This window comes from Gastrolobium bilobum, unplaced genomic scaffold (assembly GCF_033153095.1).
Source record: "Gastrolobium bilobum isolate Gb01-03AN ecotype WA unplaced genomic scaffold, APGP_CSIRO_Gbil_v1 utg7904, whole genome shotgun sequence".
Taxonomy (NCBI): domain Eukaryota; kingdom Viridiplantae; phylum Streptophyta; class Magnoliopsida; order Fabales; family Fabaceae; genus Gastrolobium; species Gastrolobium bilobum.
The window spans coordinates 133766-156919 of NW_026899548.1; the positions used below are offsets into that span (position 1 = coordinate 133766).

The following is a 23154-nucleotide window of genomic DNA, read 5'->3' on the forward strand; positions in this document are numbered from 1 at the left end:
TAGCATTTATTGAAGCTTTATTACTCTTGCTAGCCTTTTATTACTCATTAATTACTCATTTTGATCATTGCATACACTTGAGCTCATCTTTCCTTTGAAGTTATACATCTCTTAGTTCTTCAATTTGTTCAATCTGTACTTTGAGAGTACTTAGCCACTTCTAATCACCTCAATCTTACTTCTTGATTTGAGAGGGGAGTGAAGCCCTATATTTGAGAGGTTACCAAATTCCTAAGAAAATTTGGAGTGAAAAAGTGTAAGGCATCAAGAGCCCGAAGTCTTGAAAAGTTGTAGTGGTTTGTCAAGCACCCTCAAGCTTGATAGTTAGTGAAAAGAATTGATCGAGCGGCTTCAGTCTAGACGTAGGTCACGGTGGTGGTGACCGAACCAAGATACATCTAGTTTGCAATTTCTCTAACCTTAATCTCTTTATTTAAGTATTAAAAATGCATCTTAGATTGTCTTTATATATACGATTGCTTACTTTGTTGTTCACTACACTTGCTTTTACAATTAGACATTTCCTTATTAAATCACTTTATTGAAGAAATAGTCTTTAAAACATCAAAGGAGGTACTTTGCGAAAAGATTTTGTAATACTCAATTCACCCCCCTCTTGAGTATTGAAGCCACCTGTCTAACACTGTCGCCACCACTACCATGCCATCACCACGCCGCCGCCGCCGCCATCGTCGCAGCCACTGTCGTCACCTCCATCGCCACCGCCACTACCACCATCACCACCACCACCGCTACCACTGTCGCAGCCACTGCCATATCCACCACCACCGCTGCAGCCACTGCCATCACCATCACCACCATGCCGCCATCGTCGCAGTCTCTGCCATTACCGCCATCATCACCACCACCGTCGCAGCCACTACCATCTCCACCACCACATTTGTCGCCACCACTACTTCCATCATCACCACCACCGCTGCAGCCACTGTCATCATCACCCCCACCATTGCTGCCACTACCACCCCCACCACCATGGTTGCCGCCGCCACCACTACCACCATCACCACGCCACCACCACCATATATAAAGGAAACTGATGATCTGAATTTTTTTTATGGTTAATAGGAATTATTTTTTATTATATTATTTTGATGTGTTATCAAACGCAATTCTCATTCTCGGAATATAAAAAGAACATATTATCAAACATTTTTTTTCTCAGAAACTGTTTCAAAGCACAGAAATATAAAAGAATTGTTTCTTCTCAGAAATAGTATATACAAATAGAATGATTGCCATGCACACCCTTAATTGTCTCGGTCATGTTGGGACTTGGGACAAGCAACAGAGATTATGAAGAGACTTGAGATGTAAAAAAAAAAGTAAGAGATTTTTAAGTGTTCTCAAGAATCTCAACCACTTGATTAGAACATAAATTTGAATATGAGAAAAGTAATTATTGTCCAGAAAGTTGCATTATTCTCGTGTTATTGTTAATTGAACGGGAATTAATTTTACACACAGTTTAAATGAGTTGAATATATATATATATATATATATATATATATATATATATATATATATAATATAATATAATATAATAAATAATATACTAAAGATAAATATCCTCTTAGAATAAAAAATGCTTACCCATAAAGAACTCGTGATAATGGGTTTGCGGGCCGGTCCTATCGATTGCCTCAAAAATTGGCTGATCAATCAGTCCGATTTCAGCAATGATTTTGATACGTAATTGCTCCGGTATTAATTCGGTAAATCAATAATGAACCGCGATTCAACTGATATTAATTAGTATCAGTTTTTTTTTCTCGAATCGATTTGTGAAAATGCATACACAAAATAGTTATAGCCTTGTGGTAAGTGTTATATTTGTTATTCTCAATAATCCATGTTCCAACCTCAAATTATATTGTTGGTTAAATTTATTATATAATTATTTCAAAAATTGCCCCAGGATCGAACTCTTGTTGGGAGAATATAAATTATAGTGCTCACCACTAGATTACATTTGATATGAATTTAATCAAGTCATTTTATGTTATGAGTAATTTATTTTATCAATTTGACTGACTAGGTTGATTTGGATTAGATAATTAATTTTTTTATACTAATTCAACTCGTTTAATATTTTTTTTCTGAACAATCGAAATAATATCATATCAAAATATTTTTTTAAATATAAATTTAAGGTGATTTTGTGAGTTGAATTGTTAACAGCTGGAAAAAAAAAATTAAGATTTGATATTTAACTATTCAACTTTTTTTTTTTTTTTTTTTTGGAAACTGATCCTAACTATACTTTTTTTGAGGCGAATCAGAACCCTCGGTATTTTCATGGGTTCAACTCTTTTAGCTGCCTATGGGACTAATCCAGAGTTGGGACTAATCCAGAGTTTGGGTGCGAGTCCAAGGATTACTGTATTTATGCCCCTCCCCAGATAATGTTGATGGAATTTGAACTGAGATTATCTCCCACCACTTAATCCTCATGCTACTAACTGAGCCACCACACTTAGGAATTCAACTTCTTTTATCTATACAAATAAATAGCACAAGCCTCTTTGAATTAAATATGTATTACTTGTGTTTATAAAAAAAAAAAAATGTATTACTTGCAGATATGTTATTTTTATTATTTCTTCTCTATTTTAAAGTTAAAGCAGTACATATATAGGGATATATAACAAGAAAACTAATTAAAAAGTATCTATATGCGCAGATATTTTTTATGGCCTGTTTGGTATACGAAATTTTCTCAGATTTCTGGAAATAGAAATTTTTAGAATTTTAAATTTTCAGATATTATCGTAAACTGAATAAAAAAATTATATTTTTAAAAATTAAAATTTCTGGATAAATAAAAATTTCTTCTGTACCAAACGTCCTCCTATATTAATGTAAATTTCACTAATTAAAGAACGTTACGTGCTTCGGCTTATTACAAATTCATCACTTATTCAATTCTCTTTCGTTTTTTTTTTCTGTCCCATCAAGGCTTACATTGAACAATCATTGCTGATTATTTTTATTATTTATTTATTTATTCAGGGGAGATTTTAAAGTTGTAATTAGAGTTTTGTGGGAAAAATTGACTGTTTATCTGTCATTTCATTATTCTTGCACTCATTAATTCACCAAAAAATGTGAAGATAATATATCATAAATAGCAACACTCCACTCAACTCCATTACTAGTGTTCAAGTCACAGACTAGAGACTAGAGACTAGCCTCGCCCTCACTCTCACTGGTTAGTTACATATGTGTCTTTGATTTCATTATACATGTTTTTAAGCTGAATCACATGGTTCACTTCTACGAATGAGTGTTTGGTGTGATGTTTGCTTGGTTTAATCCTGTTCCATCTCTAACCCCCTTTATCTAAATGAGTCATTTTGCTCATAATCTGTGATCCCTGGGTGGTGTTCTGCTCCTAACAAAGCTTTAAGCTTGGTATTACACAACTTTGCATCCTGTTAAAGTGTTCAAACAAACCGATCTGGATCCCTTATTGAGCTTTTCCATTTTCTTCTGTGACGTTTTTCCTTGCTTAAAGCTGAATGATGGTGTATGTTTAGTAACTGAGTCAGATAAATTTATATTATTTACTTTTGTTGAAGCTGATGATGGTGTTTGATCTGCTTGTTTTTGTTAATAGTTTAGCTTTTTTATGCATTGTGAGTGTAAAACTTTGTGGTGTTTAATTGTTTCTGGCTTGTGTTGCAGACATTGAATATGGCTGATTTGTTGGAATGGCCAAAGAATGATAAGCGCCGCTTGCTTCATGCCGTCTACCGTGTTGGTGACCTGGATCGCACCATCAAGTAGGCTTTTTGTAACATGGGTCCTAGTTAATTGTTACATTCTTTGTGTTTGATTAGATGCTTAAAATTTCCTCACGGTTCTCTCAGGTTTTACACTGAATGTCTTGGAATGAAGCTTTTGAGGCAAAGAGATATTCCGGAGGAGAAATACGCTAATGCTTTTCTTGGCTTTGGCCCTGAAGAAACCCATTTTGTTGTCGAATTAACATATAGTATGTTACTCTGCTAAGTGCTAACCTTTTCCTTGATGTATTTATTTATGTTCATGCATACCGTGGTTCTCTGGTTATGTAGTTCTTTTTTTAATTATGGTACACTGATTATATGGAGTTAAATACCTTGTTTTGATTCTTTTTATTTGGCAATTGCTTACCATATGTTCTGTGTGGGACTGATTTGCCCATGAAGTATCGCCACAGCATACATGGTTTTTTTTATATTCTTCTAACAATTTAAATTATGTATGATCTTATTTTCAGATTATGGGGTGACCTCGTATGACATTGGAGATGGCTTTGGACATTTTGCAATTGCAACTCAAGATGTAAGGCAGAGTCTTCTTTCATTACTCATTAGAGCTTGAGCATCTATTTTACACTCCCAAAAAAATGGACCGTGTAATGCTTCAATTTTTAGATATACAAATTGGTTGAAAACATCCGGGCCAAGGGTGGAAACATCACTAGGGAGCCTGGTCCAGTTCAGGGCGGGACGACTGTTATTGCCTTTGTGAAGGATCCTGATGGTTACTCTTTCGGACTCATCCAAAGACCTACAATTCATGACCCGTTTTGTCAAATAATGCTTCGTGTTGGTGATTTAGAGCGTGCAGTTAAGTTTTATGAAAAGGTAACAGTCCTAGTCTTTTTGTTTTTTGGTTTTCATATGTACTACAGATTCCAGTGGTAACAGTCCAAAGTCAAACACTGTAAACTCTACTTTGTGAAAGTTTCCATTAATTTATTTTTTTGCTTTTGTGTGCATAAGAAAAATCATTGTAGGCCCATGCCCCATGAGCTAAAGTTTGCGTGCTGTATAAATAACTGTTTTCAATCAGCATCATTCAATTTCATTATCCAAGATTCCAAGTAAACCTTTCTTATTTAGATGAAAACAAATTGAGTTATGGCTTCTAGTTAGTTCCATGGAAATTCTTTTCTGTGAAGTGTGAACTTTGTTGCCCTGTACTCTTCTTATCCATTTCCCAATTTTCTTTATGGAATGGATGAGTTTCCTCAGTGGGTTTTCCGTACTTGAAGATCAGCTAATGGCGTTGTTGTGTTGTTTACAATATATAGCAACCGCTGAAAGACCAAAATTTAATCTTCTGTCTTGTGCGGAACAAAGGATCTGGATCGGGAATTGGTAGCTTTTGCTTGTGATACACAAAATAGAATCACAGAGCTGAATTTGATGAATTATAATTTAAATATCTATTAAACCAAATGCGTTTTATTAACTAAGGCTATGTTCTTATGGGACCATATATGCACAGGCTTTGGGCTTGAAGGTGTTGAGGAAGGTTGATAGGCCTGAGTACAAGGTATGGATGGACATTACTAGCAGGGACATCTTTCATGACTAAGCCATTTTACTAACTAGCAATATGTTATATGTTGCATGTCCTGCAGTACACTGTAGCTATTCTTGGGTACGCAGAGGAGCACGAGACAACTGTGTTGGAGTTGACATATAACTATGGTGTCACTGAATATTCTAAGGGAAATGCTTATGCACAGGTTAGTTGATAGGTTATATTACATTACCTTCTTGAAGCCTAAACTGGCTTTCTGCACTTCTCGGTACCCCTCCCTTAATGATAAAATTTGTGTGCCATCTATAACAGATTGCTATTGGTACTGATGACGTATACAAGAGCGCGGAGTTAGTTAACCTAGTCACACAAGAGCTTGGAGGGAAGATTACTCGGCAACCAGGGCCAATTCCTGGTCTTAACACAAAAGTTACTTCATTTTTAGATCCAGATGGATGGAAAACTGTAAGTGTTTTTCCCCCTTCCTTATATTGAGTAGGAATATGACTTCAATATTTATTTATTTTATTGTAGAAGCATCTGCTGAAATATTAGGTGAATTATGCTGAAAAATCACGTAAATATCTGGCCCAGGGGCTGCTTCCCACAGCTGTAATTTGATGATACATTTTTTTTGTGTCATATATAAACTTTATGTTTGAAAGGAGAGACTAGGGTTCTAGATTCTATCTTCCATGTCCTATGAACAAAACTCGCTAATATGTTAACATTTAAGTGGCTGCTTTAAACAAACTTGCATTATTTTGATAGCAAACTTTTTATGCTGTTGAAACTACTTATGGGTATGAGCAAAACTATTCGGTCTAAAGAACTAGATATAAATTTATTATGATTGTTAAATGTAGAACAGGAAATTCCTCATGGTATCTTCAAGGATATTTAGCCAGAAATAAAAGAATGTTTTGTTTCAACTTTTGTGAATCCATTATCACGGAGATGAACTTCATTCTGACCAGCAACTTAAAGGGATTGTAAATGTTGAATTTAGAATAAGAAGTGTCTCATGGCATGTTTTGTTTGTTTTCATTCTTTTAATTCTTTGCTACCTTTCCATCTTTTGGAAAAATGGACCCGAAATTCGATTATTTATCTCTGTTATTTATATTTACCATAGCTTTCATGCCTATAAGTTTCTAACCTCATGTTTAATTTTAGCATCTAATATAAAAAGTTTGGTGCTTTGGCATGTGAGAGAACAGTTGATTGCCTTCTTTTCTTCAATGGTAATATGATTCCTTCTTAACATGTGAGCATAGAAGGGAAGTGCAATGTACTTTGAATATGTTCATACATCTGCTCCTCTTTCCTGTGCTAATTTGCCGCCATCTCGATAATAAATAGGTGGTATGATTTATTTTGTATGAATTTTGTAGGTCTTGGTTGACAATGAAGATTTCCTGAAAGAATTGAAGTGAGGAGCGAGCTTTGCACGAATTAAATTGTCCTAGTGCTTATGTATGAATAAATTGTCTCGCATTGATCAGGGATCGTTGTGTGTTTTTATCAGTGTACCAGTCATCAGTATGTTTGCTTTTACGTGGTTCTGTAATTGACTTAAAAGCACAGTTAAAACCTCTTGCATGCTGTCTATCATTAATCGACTAATTTATCATATATTGAGCCTTGTTTAGCAGTGTTTTAAAACTGGGTTTATGCAATGGCCAAGAAAAGTTGCCGAGTTAAGGGTCAATTTCCTCAATCGGTTAAATTAAATATTATATTGGATGATGCCATAAATATACACTTTTTAAAAGTTTATTCATAAAATTATCAAAATGAGTTGAGTTTCACAGCATAGCCCGAATAACATGGAAAGCATCTTGGTCATCCATTTATTTGCCATTATTCATTGGAGTCATTATTATATACTTAGTGACTAAGTTCGCATTGCAATTATTTTAATATAAAGGGATCTCAAATCTGAATGAAAGGAGGGTTAGGGAAGCAAGTGTCCATGAGTTTGCAGTTAAAGGTAACAAACTTTGGTCTTTCATGCCTATCCAATCTGCATTCGAAATAAAATAACGAAATGACGATGCCTGTACCAGCATTCACCCCACTGTTGAAACTATCATGATACTCCAAAGCACCTCCTTAGGAGATGAAAAGAATTTAGAAAGGGGTAATGCTTTTAAAGAATACTTTCTCCCCTTGTCTCTGATTGAAGATGAACCTGTGGCAGTAGCCGCTTATGCTATCAGTAAAATGAACGGCATTGACTGTTGCTCCTAGTTAAGGCATTGAACTTTTATGAAACTGTATCCATGGGATAACAACCTAGAACTCGAAGAAATCTAGCGAATTCCTGAAATGGAAAAACAAAGACAGAAGACGTTACTAACAATTTGAGGTAACATTTGATTTGAAAGCTGCCTTTGACAAATCCTAAACATGGTTAAAGTCAACACAGAAAGCACATCAATATAATACCTTGTGTAAAAAAACATAGCGAGGACAGCTAGATTTTGCGATTACACACGGATTTAGTGTAGCAAAAGGAATTTTAACAAGGTATCATGCAACTGATATGGATAAACAGTTAGACTTAGTGGTATATAAGCCGTTGGATCAAGCAAGTAGAAAAGGCACTAATCTACAACCAAATGCGAATCTGTGATTGTGAATATTCTACCAGAAGCTCCATAGGAAATTAAAAAGCACAAACATTTTATTGTACACAGCATAAATTGGTTATTGTCCTTTATGGATATCTCACCATCAACCCCTAGATCCCCAGATCAATGGGACCTCTTTGGGTGCAGATACCCCTCAATTTGGATATAAAAAAATTCAAATCCACGGATTGACATATCTAACTCTAGATTCTCATGATTAGTTCGTATTTAATATAATGATCATTTATTTAAAGGGAAAAATGTTTCTGCAGTTACTGCAGATAAATTATCTGCATTTATTCCCAAAACGACGTCATTTTGGTATTAAAATCTTAAAAAATTATAAATAAAAAGACTATTATAACTCTGAAATAAATTAAAATTACAAAAACAACATGATTTTTGTCTCAAAACGACGTCGTATTGGACTTACTGCAGATAAGTTATCTACAGTAACTGCAGAAAAAGCGAACCCTTATTTAAATTATTTATCTTTTTTTTGGTAAGCAAATTATATACCTTAACTATTGAAGTATTTCTTTTATTCTTTCCTTTTTTTTATCATCAAATAAAAATACTTTCTACAAAATTTGTAATTCTTGTTAATGTATAATACATGTTTCATAAAATAATGTATAATTAGAGACTCATTATTCATCAATAATTAAAAATATGTATTTATTAAATAATGATGTCAGGCACGCCCGCATTGAGAAATTTCATCTAATATGAATTATGCGACTCAATAAGGAACAAAATATTGAGGGAAAAACATTTGCCAGTTTAAATAACATAATTTTGTATTTTTTTAAGTTAAATGATCTTGTTTTAAAGGCAAACAAAATTGTGTCTTTTAAAATGACAAATGCTTTTTCCAAAAATTAAACTCGAGACAATGGGTGTACCTGCAAATGTCCTAAAGCATACTGTGCACGAGGGTCTGCCATAGAAGCTTCAAAATCAATGTAGAAGAGGTAGTCAAAGTATCTGCCACCAGAAAAATTTTATGCCTAAATAAAGTTCCACAGCACATTTCCATGCAAAATACAATCATTAGATCATAATCATGAAGTAAAACTAAACACCAATGTCCGAACTATTTCCTTTCACTTTTTGAATCAAAAAGTTGGAAATATGATTTTCAGAACAAAGCTGTATTATATTTGATAATCTAGTAATGTGAATGACTAAAGTGATTTCAACATATCATGAACTACATCATTTGCCCTCCCATCTTTACCCGAAGAAGCTTCTTGCCCATTAGTTGTATACTCTATGTCATACTCCCATTAGCTTCATAAATGTTGACTGGATAAAGTATGCACCACTGGTCAATTTGCGTGCGTGCAAGCTAAAAAATTTACAGACTGAACTCCACAATTGCGAATCTCATAGAGGGAACAAAATTACTCACTTGGGACTCCCTTCATTTGAATCATCAACAACCCTTAACGGGCGCTGCTTCAGTGGGCGACTCTCTATCTGAATTTACATGAAAGAAATAAGAGCTATGAATGTGTTTTTTAATTTCAAAAGTTCAGCACCAATGATATAACTCACCTTTGACAAATTAATATCCCTCATAGCAAACACTGCCAAGGCTTTAAATAATACACCAGGACCTTCTTCTAGACTGAAAACAACGCTAGTCTGAGAGAAAAATCATGAATTCATTAGCCAATTCATAAAACTAAAAGTATAAATAACTAAAGTTTTTATACCTTATGGGGCCTGTCAGTTCCTGGAATTATAGGCTCCCTTGCTAGGACCAAGAAACGAGTAATATTCTCATCGTCATCCTATCATGATGGCAATGAACTAGTTCAACTTTAATTTTGTGCTTACAACAAAATGTTTTCCAATAAAAACAAAAAATGGAGAACAGAATGATCAGTAAGAATTTTTTAAAGTATTCCTTAATAGATAATGCAATCATTTAACATTTTCTCTTATATTTTCTGTGGACGGCCATGCACATATCAGCATGTGTCATATTCCAAGGCATCCTTCCATAACATATTTTTTTTGTATGTTAAAGCACCCGCATATCTCTGCAGCTTTACAATCGCATAACATATACTTGACAAACAAGCAACAACTTTCATACCACGTCATTTCAAAAACAAATTTTCAATCAGACAACTGATTGGAACAAACCAGGTATAGGGCTTCCTTTTCATCAAGACCGAGTCTTCCAAGACAACTAAAAACTTCCACAGCAACATAAAAATAGAGGGAAAAAATAATGGCTAATAATTGCAATATAAATGATATCATAAAGAAAAGTACTACATTATCAAATTCATTTTAGAAAACTACTAATTAGGGTAAAAGAAAAGCCCAATACCTTATTCATTTCTAGATAGGAAATAATGATTATAGCTCAATTTCAAAAGATTGGCACAAATATTGAGAAAAAAACTATATAAACATTGTTTAATCCTAGCTCAGAAAGGAAAGCAATAATTTGGGAGAGGCATTAACTCCTAACCCAAGTGAAAATAACATCCAATGCACTCATATTGTATGCATTAAAAACTATGTTGTGATAAAAGGAAAACAAAAGCTAAGGCCATAATGCTTTAGCAGCTCAATCTTCCAAAACATGTAAATGAAGTCTGACCTGAATTCTTTCTGCAAGAATGTCAAGGCCGTATATTTTTGCAGCTCGGGAACTTGCAATAGCTCCAGTGTCCCTTACACAATTTGAGGCCACTGTCTGTCCACAAGATCCTAACTGTTAGGACATGCCACTCTACAACCTAATCAATGCTTACTTGCAGACAAAAAGAAAATTCATGCCATACCTGAGCAGCAGCAGCAGTATCATGTGCACTAATTTTGACAACACCTAAATCACTAAGCATCTTCTCACATTGAGCAAGAGCCTGCATGTAAAAATATTATTATAACTAGGTATTTTGAATGTTAATGTTGATGTCGATGTCAAGGTAAGCTTATTTTGAAGTTGCAGTCAGCTGTCTTAAAAGTCTATGCAATCATAAACCAAGTTAAGACTTGAAAGTCGGCATGTTGATGTGAGCCAGTATTCTGTCTTGAAAAATATTCAACTATTGCGTAGCAGAACAGTAAGGCTAATGTACTAAGACAATCCAATAAATTGAACTAATGTAAAGTCGCGGCATTCTGAAAGCACAATCATGAATAGCATTCAGTTTCTTTGAATAGGAAACATGCTGCATCATCTTCAATCACACTTTACCAAAATGGAGAAAAATAGAAAAGAAATATATGTAATAGCCAACCTGAGGATGACTCACAACACTTTTGACCTCCTCTTTTCTCACACCAGGCAAACCTAAGAGGCAGTGGTTGACACGCAACTGCACCTCCCCAACAATGTGTAGCCTATGGCGAAGGAGTAAGTCATAATTTCGGTGGATGCTTCCACCAACAGAATTTTCAATGGGTAGAACAGCTTTATCCACTAACCACAATTCAACTGCCTGCAGAGAAGAATACAAATATATAACTGCAGCGGTTATAAGTTAATGCATCAAATGGAGAGAGAGAAGATATAACAAAAAAATATTGGAACCTTAAATGCAGCTTCAAAGTCATCACATGGCACAGTCTCACATTTTGGATATGCTTTCAAAGCAGCATCCTCACTATATGCTCCCGAAAGTCCCTGTATCAGACAATTGACTAGTTAGCAAAGGCAAAAATGCGATGGATATTTTATTTGAAAAGAAACTATTGATCATCATACCTGGTAAGCCACGCGCACTTTTGATCCATCTCTTGGAGAAGAAGAAACGTCAATTGCTGTTAATGGCTCTGCAATTAAAGAAGTTACAAAAAGGTTGAGCAAAATAGGAAAGGCGATTAAATCACTTACGGACTACTGCTAGCATTAAAACATATTACCAATTTTTGTTTATCTGCACGCACGCAAATGCATATGCTAGCATGGGTTCATAGTTCAAAATGTATTTTTGACGAGTAAAATCTATGGATTAAAACCATCAACTTTTGAACCTATTATTCTAATTTATGAGTAAGATCAATGTAATACAACATATCTTAATTATAGTAATCATTATAAGAAAATTACAATTATAATTAGCTGAGTAACCTATGGATCATTAATTGTTGCTCTGATAGAATTCATAATCTTTAAAGACTATATAGTGCATGCCTGCACTCAAAAGTCAAAAACATTCTCGTTCAATGCCATCATACTGAGTCAAGATTTTAGACAGTGTCACCCTGAGGCCACTGTGTATCACCAAAAAGAAATTGGATGCAATGGACATGATTAACATTAAGAAAATTTGGTGTTCTATGGCATATTTAGTCTATTTCCTTGCTACATATCTTACAAGCATGCATAAATGTAAGTAATCAAATCACATCACAAACATTCTCTCTTTTCAGGTAGTTTTGATTTCCAACTATTTGATTTAAGGGAATATGGAAGAATTAAATGAAAGAACTGCTAAGTGTGTGAGAGAGAGAGAAGGGGGGGTTGGGGGAAGGGGGTTGATATAGTGTAAAGTTAAGAATATGGGATGCCTTCTCCCTCTTCTCAACCTCAGGTATATCCCTTTATCTCAAAATCCTATCTGATTTTGTGTGTTCTAGTTAGTAGGGCTTTCCTTCTGCCTTGGCTATCTTCATTATCTACAAGATTGCAACTAAAAATACATGTAAGAGAAGAAGAAGAAGATCATCATTCAGCTGTGGGTGGGATGGTAGGAAATTACAATAACCTCTTTAAGAAACATCAAATCAAACATAAACACGCAACATTACAGCAATAGTATGCTTTCAATATATAACTCAACTGTGATATAGCAATTATCAGCACAAATGCAAATGAAACACAAAATTAAATTACAAGGTAAGGGAGAAATATCATATAACTCACTAGGAAGCAGGTTAATATCCTTATGAAACCCGTCTGAGTCATTTTGGTGAACCCCATCAGCATCCCCAGAAGACTCAACAAAGGGGACACTTGGCTTCTCATCTTCAACAGGAGTGATAGCTCTCTCAGCTAAAATACCCAAACAACAACACTCCCATTTGCGGCATTTCTCAAGATCATATCTTAGATTCCCAATCTGAAGCGTGGAATGATGAGAATTCACAACACCCAATTGAGGAGGAGGAGCTTGGGAACAACCCCAGATGGATACACCCTTAAGAGCCATCAAAATCAAACAAGACAATCTGGAGTCTCAGGGAAGAGAGAGAGAGACATGAGAGTGGTCGTGGTTGGTGAGTTTGGGTGATTCCAAGCACGACATTGTGAAGTAGTGAATGAGAGATAATGGTTTCGCACTTGGACCCCACAGACAAATGCTATGATGACCCGATTGAATTAGTATATGAACTGTGACCCAAGTTGAATAAAGGTTTGGGTAAGATTCAACAATGAGAATCGAGAAAAAGACCAATTAAACAATTCGCAAAGGAAAATCACGCTGAGAAAGAAACAGGTAGGTGAGCAGAATGGTTGCTAGCTACACGTTTTCTTAATTGTAACAGAGACTCTGTAACAGACCAAGTTTATATATTCATTCTATTCTATGTAACGTCATACACACACAGAGAAAGAGAGAGATAGAGAAAGAGAGAGAGAATGGACTTGATTTCAATACCAGGCGCTATACAAGGCAATAGATTATTCGGTTTATTAATTTTTTATTATTAACCTGACTTATATAAAACTTTCTTTAGGGTTACGTTATATTTATAAATCTTTTTATTTATAAATTATATTATATATTTTGGGAGTACACACTTAAGTATTTGTACTTTTTAAAATACATAATTGAGTAAATATTATTTTTGGTCCCTAACAAAAAAACACAGTCCCCACTTTAGTCCCTTACAAAAATAAATTAGTCAGTTAGTCCCTAACAAATTCAAAGTGCACTCATTTAGTTGAAATCGTGGTCCCTCACAAATTCAAAAAAGACCCATACTAAAATGGGTCCACTTTGAATTTGATAGGGACTAACTGACTAATTTATTTTTGTAAGAGATTCAAGTGGGGACCGTATTTTTTGTTAAGAACCCAAAATGGTATTTACTCTACATAATTTAGTTTGTAAATATATGTTTAATATTAAATAAGTTAAAATGAAGCCAATAATTATTAATCACCTTAAAAAATAGAAAAAACATATATCCTTTTAAAGGATATAAGTTTATATCCTTTTAGATCCTAACCGTTAATTTCCATCCATCAACGGTTATAATCTATTGGGTCAAACTTAATTGGTCAAATTTATTATTAATTAATTAATAATTTTAATTCAATAAATTATAACTGTTGATAGACGAAAATAAACTGTTAAGATTTGAAAGGATATAAGTTTATATCCTTTAAAAGAATAAATATTGTTCCTTTAAAAAATATACCGTAATTTCAAAAAATAAATAAATTGAGAACTGTGCCCATAGTTATGGACCAGTCAATATATTAAAATAAAATGTGAAAATGGTAGACGGGCTCCTCCTGCTTTGGGGGAATTTTGGTTCAATAATTATTAACAAATTAAGCTAAACTGGAAACGCTATTTCCAAATTCCAACTTACTTTCCTAGTTTGGAATTTGGGTTTTCAAGATGTGATGGAAATACAATGTCATTTACAGACAGACATCACCAACATTCATGGTAACCTTGTTTAGCTAGAATTCATGCTGTTCTGTATACGTTATGGGTTTCATATCGTGTCACTTTCTTTTTATATAATTAACTTTATATTGATTTAACTTTTACATATCTTCCCTATCGAAATATTTTCAGTCTTTCAAGATCACGGAATATTCGATGGTCTTTTTATTAAATATAATAAAAAATAATATTTTTATACTATCCTTGTCTTTATATTTATTTTTACACATATTCCACTTTTTATATTATTTTATTTTGAGGGACCATGTGCTACCAGCGCATAGAAAAAATTCTTCTTCCCCATCTAGACAAAAACTCGAAAAATAGGAAGCCACGTGTTTTTATTTATTTTTTAAATGGAGAATATGTTTATCATATTATATGAAAGAATTTTATTTCATACACTTGTTTTTGTGCATATATGATATAAAATTATTTCATGCAATATGAGAAATATATTTTCTTTTTTAATTCAAGGTCAAATCCAAAACTCAAAAAATATATAATAATAATAATAACTAAATTTGAGTGAATATTTAAAAAAAATCAACTCAATACATACGTTTAGATCATTCTAATTTTGTGTGTGTGTGTTAAATCTATCTCACATACTTAAATAATAATAGTAATAGTACTAATAATCATAACTTATGTAGCATAGATACCGACACGTGACACGTGATACGACACGATATGATATTTCGACACGTTAATTCTAAAAAATGTTAGATTTTGACACATTAAGACACGTTTTGATATTAAATAATATTTTTAATTTATGTAGTGTATATTATATTTAATATTCAATAATTTAACAAAAAAATTAAGTCAAACTTATAATACTTATCGATTTTGCAAAGAAACATAAGATATCTCAAATATTCAATAAAATGGTAATCGTAATCCAATGAATCTTATAGTTGGAACTAAAAACGCGATGCAACCTTTGAACCATTTTTTGAGTTTCTACAACGCGTGTTGGAGTGTCGGAGAGTGTCGAAAAATATCAGACACGATACATCAAAATTTTTGAAGTGCCGGTACTTCATAGATCATAACAATAAAAAACATATACCTATAATTGAGAGTAAAACTTTATTTTTTAGTGTACATTAGGGCCAGTCTGATACCAGCTTAGGGGGCCATAGAGCTTTTCAATACTTGGTAATCTGCATAAAGTACTCTCCCGCCCAAGTCAATTACCGTACTATTTTTCTAAAACTCATTCTTAAAAATATTCTCAACAGAATTATTGTAAAATATAATAATTTTATTAAAAGAGTAATTATGTTGTTAAAACTCTTGCTACCAAGTTTTTAAAATGAACGATAAATATTCACATCAGTAATTATATCATTTGCCCTAATTTTATTAGGGGGAAATATATGTTATTTTAAATGACATCACTCTTACAAAGAGGTAAGATCCACACATTTAAAACTTTTTTCATCCATTCTCTCTCACATGATTTATCTCTTTCTCTCACTTAAAATGATACAATTTTGTGTCCTTCAAAATGATACATATTTTTCCCATTTTACTATGAATATTGATTTCAAAATGACATATAAAAAATAACTAAAATGGTGGGTGGCCATAACACCAAACAAATTCGTAGGAAAGGTACGAGTCTATACAATTTTGTTTTAGTTTAGTATAAGGGTTCCCAACTTTTTCTTTTATTGCACAAGAGATTTGTGGAGCAATCAATTATAATTATGTTTTATATATAAGATATAGTTATAATATTAAAGTTATTTTTTTTTCTTCCTCAATAATTTTATGAGAAAAGAGAAAAAAACTTTTAAAATTATAACAATATCTAGGAGTGTTAATGGGCCAAGCCGAGCCGAGTTTTGGTCTTAAAAGACTAAGCATGTGTTTAAATGTGTCAGTCTGACCAAGCTTGTTACATGTTATAAATATAATTATCAGCCTGTGACTTGACTTATTTACAAAAAATAAAAACCTGGTTTAGCCTGTTTAAAAAAAATAAGATAACAAAAATTTATCCAAATAGAATATACAATCAATAACACTAGTAATTCCATAAATATTCATAAATTCAATGTATATCCAAACAGCATAATATAGAACAAAACCATTCAAAAAGTTTATTTAACCAATAAAATAGAGTGAAATGGATTGAGAAGAAAGAGAGAAAGCTATTACAAGTAGTATAAAAAATATAAAATAAAATATAAAATATATATATATATATACTAGGCCCGTCTGAGAGGCTCTAAAGTGAGCTTTTGAATTGGAGCCTAAAGCCTTTTTATTAAGCGAGCTTTTATACAAGTTCAAGTCTGGTGTCAACAATCAATTTTAGACATGTAAACTCAGGCCTTCGCGAGCCGAGTCAAAGTTCCTTGATTCGTTTAATACCCCCGTGACTATATCTTATTGATAAAACTTGTAATTGGTTGTTGCAAAAAAAAAAAGTTTTCTCAAGGAGTATATTTCCCTTAATATAATGAGTTTACTTTCTTTTCTTTTTTTACTTTTGTCCAATAGATAAGGATGATATTAGTAATAATAAGGTTTCAATCCCTTTTTTCTCTTGAAAAAAATAGAAAATAATTATTTGATTAAGTGATGAAAATCATTATGAACTAACATCTAGAAATTTCTGAAGCATATTAGCATAGATAGATATCCATAGGAGCATTGAATGCTGAACAAATCCCTCTCTTATTCTTAATTAAGTGGCTTTGACTCTTGAATTGCTTTCATCTGGAAGGGAAGTTGAGTAGGAAGGGATGCAGAAATCACCTACCAAGTAGCAACTACACATTCTCCGGTCCAAATTAACAACTTAAAATATTAATTGTAGTTAGCTAGGCCAAGGATAAAACGATGACTAAAATTTTTTTTAAAAAAAAATCTCATATTTGGGTCAAACTTCAATATGAAGTTTTTATGTTACATGTGAAGATAGTTACATATCCTCCACGATTTTTAAGTTTTTACTAAAGAAACTGTTAGTTTTTTCTATCCACACTGGGGTAAGGGGATTCGGTTAAAATATTGACGTCTCAAAGAAGGAATTCAGATTAGGTAATGTTAGAAATAGTTTCATTTTGGCAGCGGAAAACACGTCCCTGGTTGAAATTAAGAGAGTCTAATTAAACTCTAAACTCTAAACCAAATGATGAAATTATGAGTCTGCAGCTTGAAGTGACTTAATGACCATTTTAGGACTAACATTTCTAATGAAACTATCCCTGTTTTAAGGTTACATATTCATCATCTGCTGTTTAACCCTGTAAATTTTACATGTTATGGTGGTAGGTGAGGGATGAAACTTACAGAAAAAGAAAAATTATCCATATTAATAGGACTTTTCCCCTAATTATGCACTAATGAATCCTTACCACTAAACTGATACAATGTTCCATGACAATTAGGTGTTCCTTGCATCCCACGTGTCTCACCATTATGACTTGGTTGATTATTTTATTATTTTGCTCAAATCAAGGTCCATCTTAAAAAGCTTCCACAAAACTAATTAAAATAATGTTAATTTTTTTTTTGGTAATCTAATGTTAATTTATTATATTGTTATTGCTGATGAATTTTATTTTATTTTATTAAAAAATGTATGTTAAAAAATAAAATACAAAATTAACTTTAAAATTATAATAAAATATATATAAATACATAATAAATTATTATGTTGCTAAAACCTATTTGTTAATTATTTAATGTATAATTATAGTAGCTCTCTAATCAAATGAGGGGTTTTACCCTTCAATTTTCCTCCCACATCTTCTTCCCCACAAAATAATGTTTTTCCTTCTTTTTTTTTAGGTACGTTTTGCGACCCCCTAAAAGACTCACACGGACAAATATTATAAAGACTCGGTTGAATTAGTATAAATGAATTCACTAATTCATTACGTAAATTTGTAAATATATTGTTTACTATTAAGAAGTGAAGGAGGATGTTTCTTTATCATTCACATGAACCAAATATGCAATTTTAAATTGTATTTAGGTTAACTTGGACACAAAAGAAAAGTAAGTGCTAAAAAAATTAAAGGGTAAATAATTTAAAAATAATCCGTACGAGAAATATTTGAACTTTATCCATATTTATTTATTTCGGAATTGTTTCGACACAAGAAATTAAAGGGTAGGATATATTTATAATCACAAAAATTTACCATTTTTATAATCAACTTAATCACTGTTAATTTTTGTTAATTTAACAATTATAATTTATTGTGAATTAATAAAAATGATCCAATAATTTTCAATAAATTATAACCGTTAGTTAGCAAAAATTAACTGAGTAGGTCATATAAATATTTCATTGTTTATATATAGTCATAATTTTTTAATTTAACATTGAAAATTAATTATCTTTTTCATTCCTCCGTATCAACGGTATTTAAGTTCTTAGGGGGCGTTTGATTGAGGAGAAATTTTTTGAATACTAGGAAAATGGTTGGAAAATGAGTTTGGTAGGAAAATGTAAAAAAAATTGTTTGGTTGGAAAAAAATTTACCGGAAAAATTTGGTAAATATTATATAAAGTCTATGTTTAGTTTGAGTTAAAATATTGATGGAAAAATGAGTTGCAATTGCCAAAATACCCTTTATTTTTAATTTTTTTGAATCTCATGCTGTGGTGTCTATGTTTGATTGTGTGAAGAGTATTCTCATTCGGTGTCATAAATCTATCAAAAATTGCCACATCATTTTAGACTATTCAAACCTCTAGAAATTGTCTTTGTGTTCATCGCACTCTGCTTTCAGTTATGGTGAAGGATGAAGGTAGCTTTATAAGAGGGTAATTTTGGTAGTTATGGTGCCAAATTTTTTTCATTTATCTAGCTTTTGTGAAATACCACCTTGGAAGTGGGATTTGAGTACCATGCATTTTATCTGATTTTGCAAACAATTATCAATGGCTAGGCAAATCACTTAGCTAAGAAAATTTTTTAATACCATGTACCAAATATGGACAATCCCAAATGCCAATCTCATATGCGTACGTAAATTTCAAAAAAACTGCTACCAAACACAACCTTAATATCGAAATCTTTGAAATTCTCTTGCTGTCAAACAATTGGGCAAGAACATGGCTCATTTATAACAAGGTTCAGGGTTAGTTGCAAACCTTCTTAGTTTTAAATTTTTTGGAATCAATTGCAGCTATATTTGGTGGATTTAATATTTTGTAAGAAATAAATTATTTTCTATACACATATAAAAGTGTATTGGATCATATTTTTATTTTGTTTTCTCTTTTCTCTTGACATTGCTACTCCTTGTAGGGGGGATGAGAGTACACACTCAGGGTGAGGCAATAAGTGTATGTTTCTTTTTTCTTTTGGATACGATGATGACATTGATATTTAAACCTATAATCTCACACAAATTTTCCAAACTTCTCACTACTAAATCAATACTAATGATTTAACTGTTCGTTTCTTTTAACTTTTTGCCGGTGTCACCCTTAAAAATCACTTGAAATATTCATTATTGTACTCGTGCATTACATGAGTTGTTAAACTAAATATATGACTATAATTTGTTATTCAATAAATAAATATTTAAAATAATTTATTTTGCTTTAAGAAAAAATTGTAGTTAAAATATTCTGCAGAAAATGAAAGGACGAATTTGGGGGTATTGAAAATTCAAGGTGAATTGAATCAATTAGAATGTGAGGAAAGCAAAAATGTTTTACTTTATAAAGTTTTGAGCATAAATTCTCTGATTCACATTACTACTATTATTATTATTATTATTATTATTATAAAAGTAATTAAGTAATAATGTCATAATTTGATTGTGACATTTTGCATGCAGATACTGTAAAGGAGTTAGAGGCTTAAACTAATGTCTTGGGGCTCCTCCCATCGAAATTGGTGGTTTAATACTTCAATTAAATGGTAATTATTGTTTTGGTGTTCCCCGCGACGCATCATTCAAATTTCTATCCTATCAACTTTCGATGGTAGGATAGTGACCTACTATAGTGGTGACGAGTGATGAAGAATTAGGGTTCGTATGGTGCAAGTTTTGATCGTTCAATATTCACCCAGAGCCTATAGAACTAAAGATTCCATATGTCGACTAGCATTTGTGGTCAGTATGGTGGTTGTTGCTTCTTGGAGGACAACACCATAATTGTCCTTGTTCGAATGCTAGTAGAATCCAAAAAAAAAAAAGATTCCATATGTCATCTTCAAACGGACAAATTTTTGGTACATAAGATATATTTAACGGGGTTTATTAGTCTTCAACGGGATTGGTGGGGTTCTTGTGAGATTTGGGCGGCGAGCCATTCGTCGAAAGGTTCGAGCTTGGGGGTTTGTATTGGGGTTTGGATTGTGGCGGTAACGGTGGCGACAGCACCTGCGGGGTTGGGGATTCCAGGCGGTGGGTGAAAAGGGTGGGAGTGCATCACCCCAAAAGCTAGCTCAAAGGGTGGGAGTGCCCAAAACCTTATAAACTCCACATTAGTTGCACATACAACCAATGTGGGACTATATATCTCAACACGTCCCCTCACACGAGAGCCAATTGGGCTTGAAGAGTGGACAATGCAACAGGCCCAGTCTACCTGTGCTAAGAAACGCCACAAGAAAAAGTGGGGGGCAGCGAGACTCTGATACCATGTAAAGAACCTTGGGATACACCATCCTAAAAGCTAGCTCAAAGGGTGGGAGTGCCCAAGACCTTATAAAGACCACATTAGTTGCCTACACAATTAATGTGGGACTATATTTCTCAACAGTGAGGGAGATTTTTCAGCAGAGAAGAAAGAATCCATTAAGTGTGAAAATTTTGTTACGTAGTGTTTAGATTTGAAGCATAAGTGATGGTGATGGTGATGGTGATAGTGATGGCGAATGAGGGAAGAAGTTAGCTTTTAAAGTTCTGAAATTTGGTGGTAAAATAAAATATTTTGAACTATACTTAAAAAGTGCTTACCTCTTTTTTGTTGTTGCAAAATCTAAGACTGTCTTATATTACCAAATGGTCTATTTATTGCAAGTGTGCAAGTGCAACCCTCTCTTATTTATTTACATATTTATTTATTTTTATGATGAATTGATTATGATAAGTGATAAATGCTGCTTTTATTTATGGGATTTGTATTTATAATGCAACATGACAACAAAAAATTTCTTACACACATAACATTTTGTGGGGCTTGCATTTTTTAAAGTAAAAAAAAAATATTATGGCACGGAAAATGAATTTTTATAACATAACAGAATCACTTTTTCTACAACATAATTTTTATAAAACCCTTTATTTATTTGGCACTCACAAACCAGCAATGAGACCCACCAAAACAAGAAAGAAAGAAAAAATTAAATGAACCGCACATCATTTTTCAGTATGCACGAAAAGAATGTTATCTTCTTTGACAGAAGAATAGTAAAACCCATATTTAATTGAGTTTCTGTTTTTTTTAAAAGAAAATTTTTTAATGTTAGGGATTTTTTTCTTCAAAAGTGATACTTTTTTTTTTTCAAATATAAAAAAAAGGATCCTGTTAGTTGAAGTGATCTGATGCATCAAAATTTTGTTCCCTTCCAACATAAAGAACCAAGTTCTCGAGTGTGTAATTGCTCGCAGCCGCAAGACTGTGTTATTGCCTCTTATGTAAATATTTATTGGATGCTAAATAATGTTTGAGTTGTCTTTTTTTTTAACCTGAATAAAAACTCTGTAATTTTGTTATTCTTAAGTGTTAATAAGCCTTTCTTATTTCTATAATAGATGCAATTTTTTTGCTTCTATTGTGAATTCTCATTTTTGTTCCTTTTTCCAAATTTGTATAAGTGTTTGTTTGGATTTTATTTTTTTAGCTTTTCTTTTCCTTATAAATAAAAGTTAGGCCAAATAGATTTTTACAGAATCTCTTATTATAAAAGAGTTTTTTTTATAATAAAATAAAAATCAAAAACCATTTTTTAAAGTTCTTATCAACTTTTTTTGAAATGAAAATTGAGGTCTGAGGAGCTTTTAACCTTTTTAAGCTCTTACAAGCTAAAAAAAATATTTAATCATCAAATAAATTTTAATTTTTTTAAACTCTTTTATTTAAATTTAACTTAAAAATAATTTTTAGCTTAAAAAAGAGAGAATTCAATCATGCTCTGATTCTCTTATTGCTTAAAGAATGAGTCTTGCTTTTGTTCCATGGTTTGTTGCTTAATGGATGCTTCATGCTTAAGCTAGAAAAACTCATTAATCATACGTCAAAATTTAAGAAATCTGTCTAAATTTTTTTAAAAAATCTTCTCTAACTTTGGGTTATATATGCAAAGCCTCTGAATATTTTAAAACTTATTACCGCAATTTTTTAACCTATTAAAATATTTATAATGGTACATATTAACCTTATTGTGCTGCATGCGTGCAAAAAAAAATACTAAATCTAAATTATTTAGTGAAAGCCACATGAATAATTTTATATTATATTTTTCTAATATATTTCAACATTCAAAAATTTATTAAGTTTGAAAAATGAATAATGTATAGACTCACTTATTTGT

The 23154-nt window shown here is 32.4% G+C and overlaps 2 protein-coding genes across 3 annotated transcripts; one reads left to right on the plus strand and one right to left on the minus strand.

Moving 5' to 3' along the window:
• Positions 1-3116: 3116 nt before the first annotated feature.
• On the plus strand, positions 3117-6972 carry LOC133291327 (lactoylglutathione lyase GLX1-like). Its single transcript, XM_061489581.1, has 9 exons — positions 3117-3229; positions 3706-3803; positions 3891-4015; positions 4283-4347; positions 4440-4652; positions 5299-5346; positions 5435-5542; positions 5650-5802; positions 6732-6972. The coding sequence occupies exons 2-9, from the start codon at positions 3715-3717 to the stop codon at positions 6771-6773; spliced, it is 843 nt and encodes a 280-aa protein (XP_061345565.1). The 5' UTR covers positions 3117-3229; positions 3706-3714; the 3' UTR covers positions 6774-6972.
• Positions 6973-7351: 379 nt separating this feature from the next.
• Positions 7352-13265, minus strand: LOC133291326 (arogenate dehydratase/prephenate dehydratase 1, chloroplastic). Of its 2 annotated transcripts, none has more exons than XM_061489580.1 (11): positions 12868-13265; positions 11707-11774; positions 11533-11625; positions 11240-11440; positions 10781-10861; positions 10597-10692; positions 9695-9772; positions 9534-9623; positions 9388-9455; positions 8879-8960; positions 7352-7663 (listed from the first exon to the last, which is right to left on the minus strand). In XM_061489580.1, exons 1-11 carry the CDS (start codon positions 13151-13153, stop codon positions 7607-7609), a joined length of 1200 nt encoding a protein of 399 aa, XP_061345564.1. In that variant the 5' UTR covers positions 13154-13265; the 3' UTR covers positions 7352-7606. The 2 variants fall into 2 exon arrangements, 1 of the variants encoding a protein (XP_061345564.1); XR_009748791.1 differs by lacking the exon at positions 7352-7663 and adding an exon at positions 9214-9281 and having other exon boundaries at positions 8905-8960.
• Between the last annotated feature and the right edge of the window lie 9889 nt (positions 13266-23154).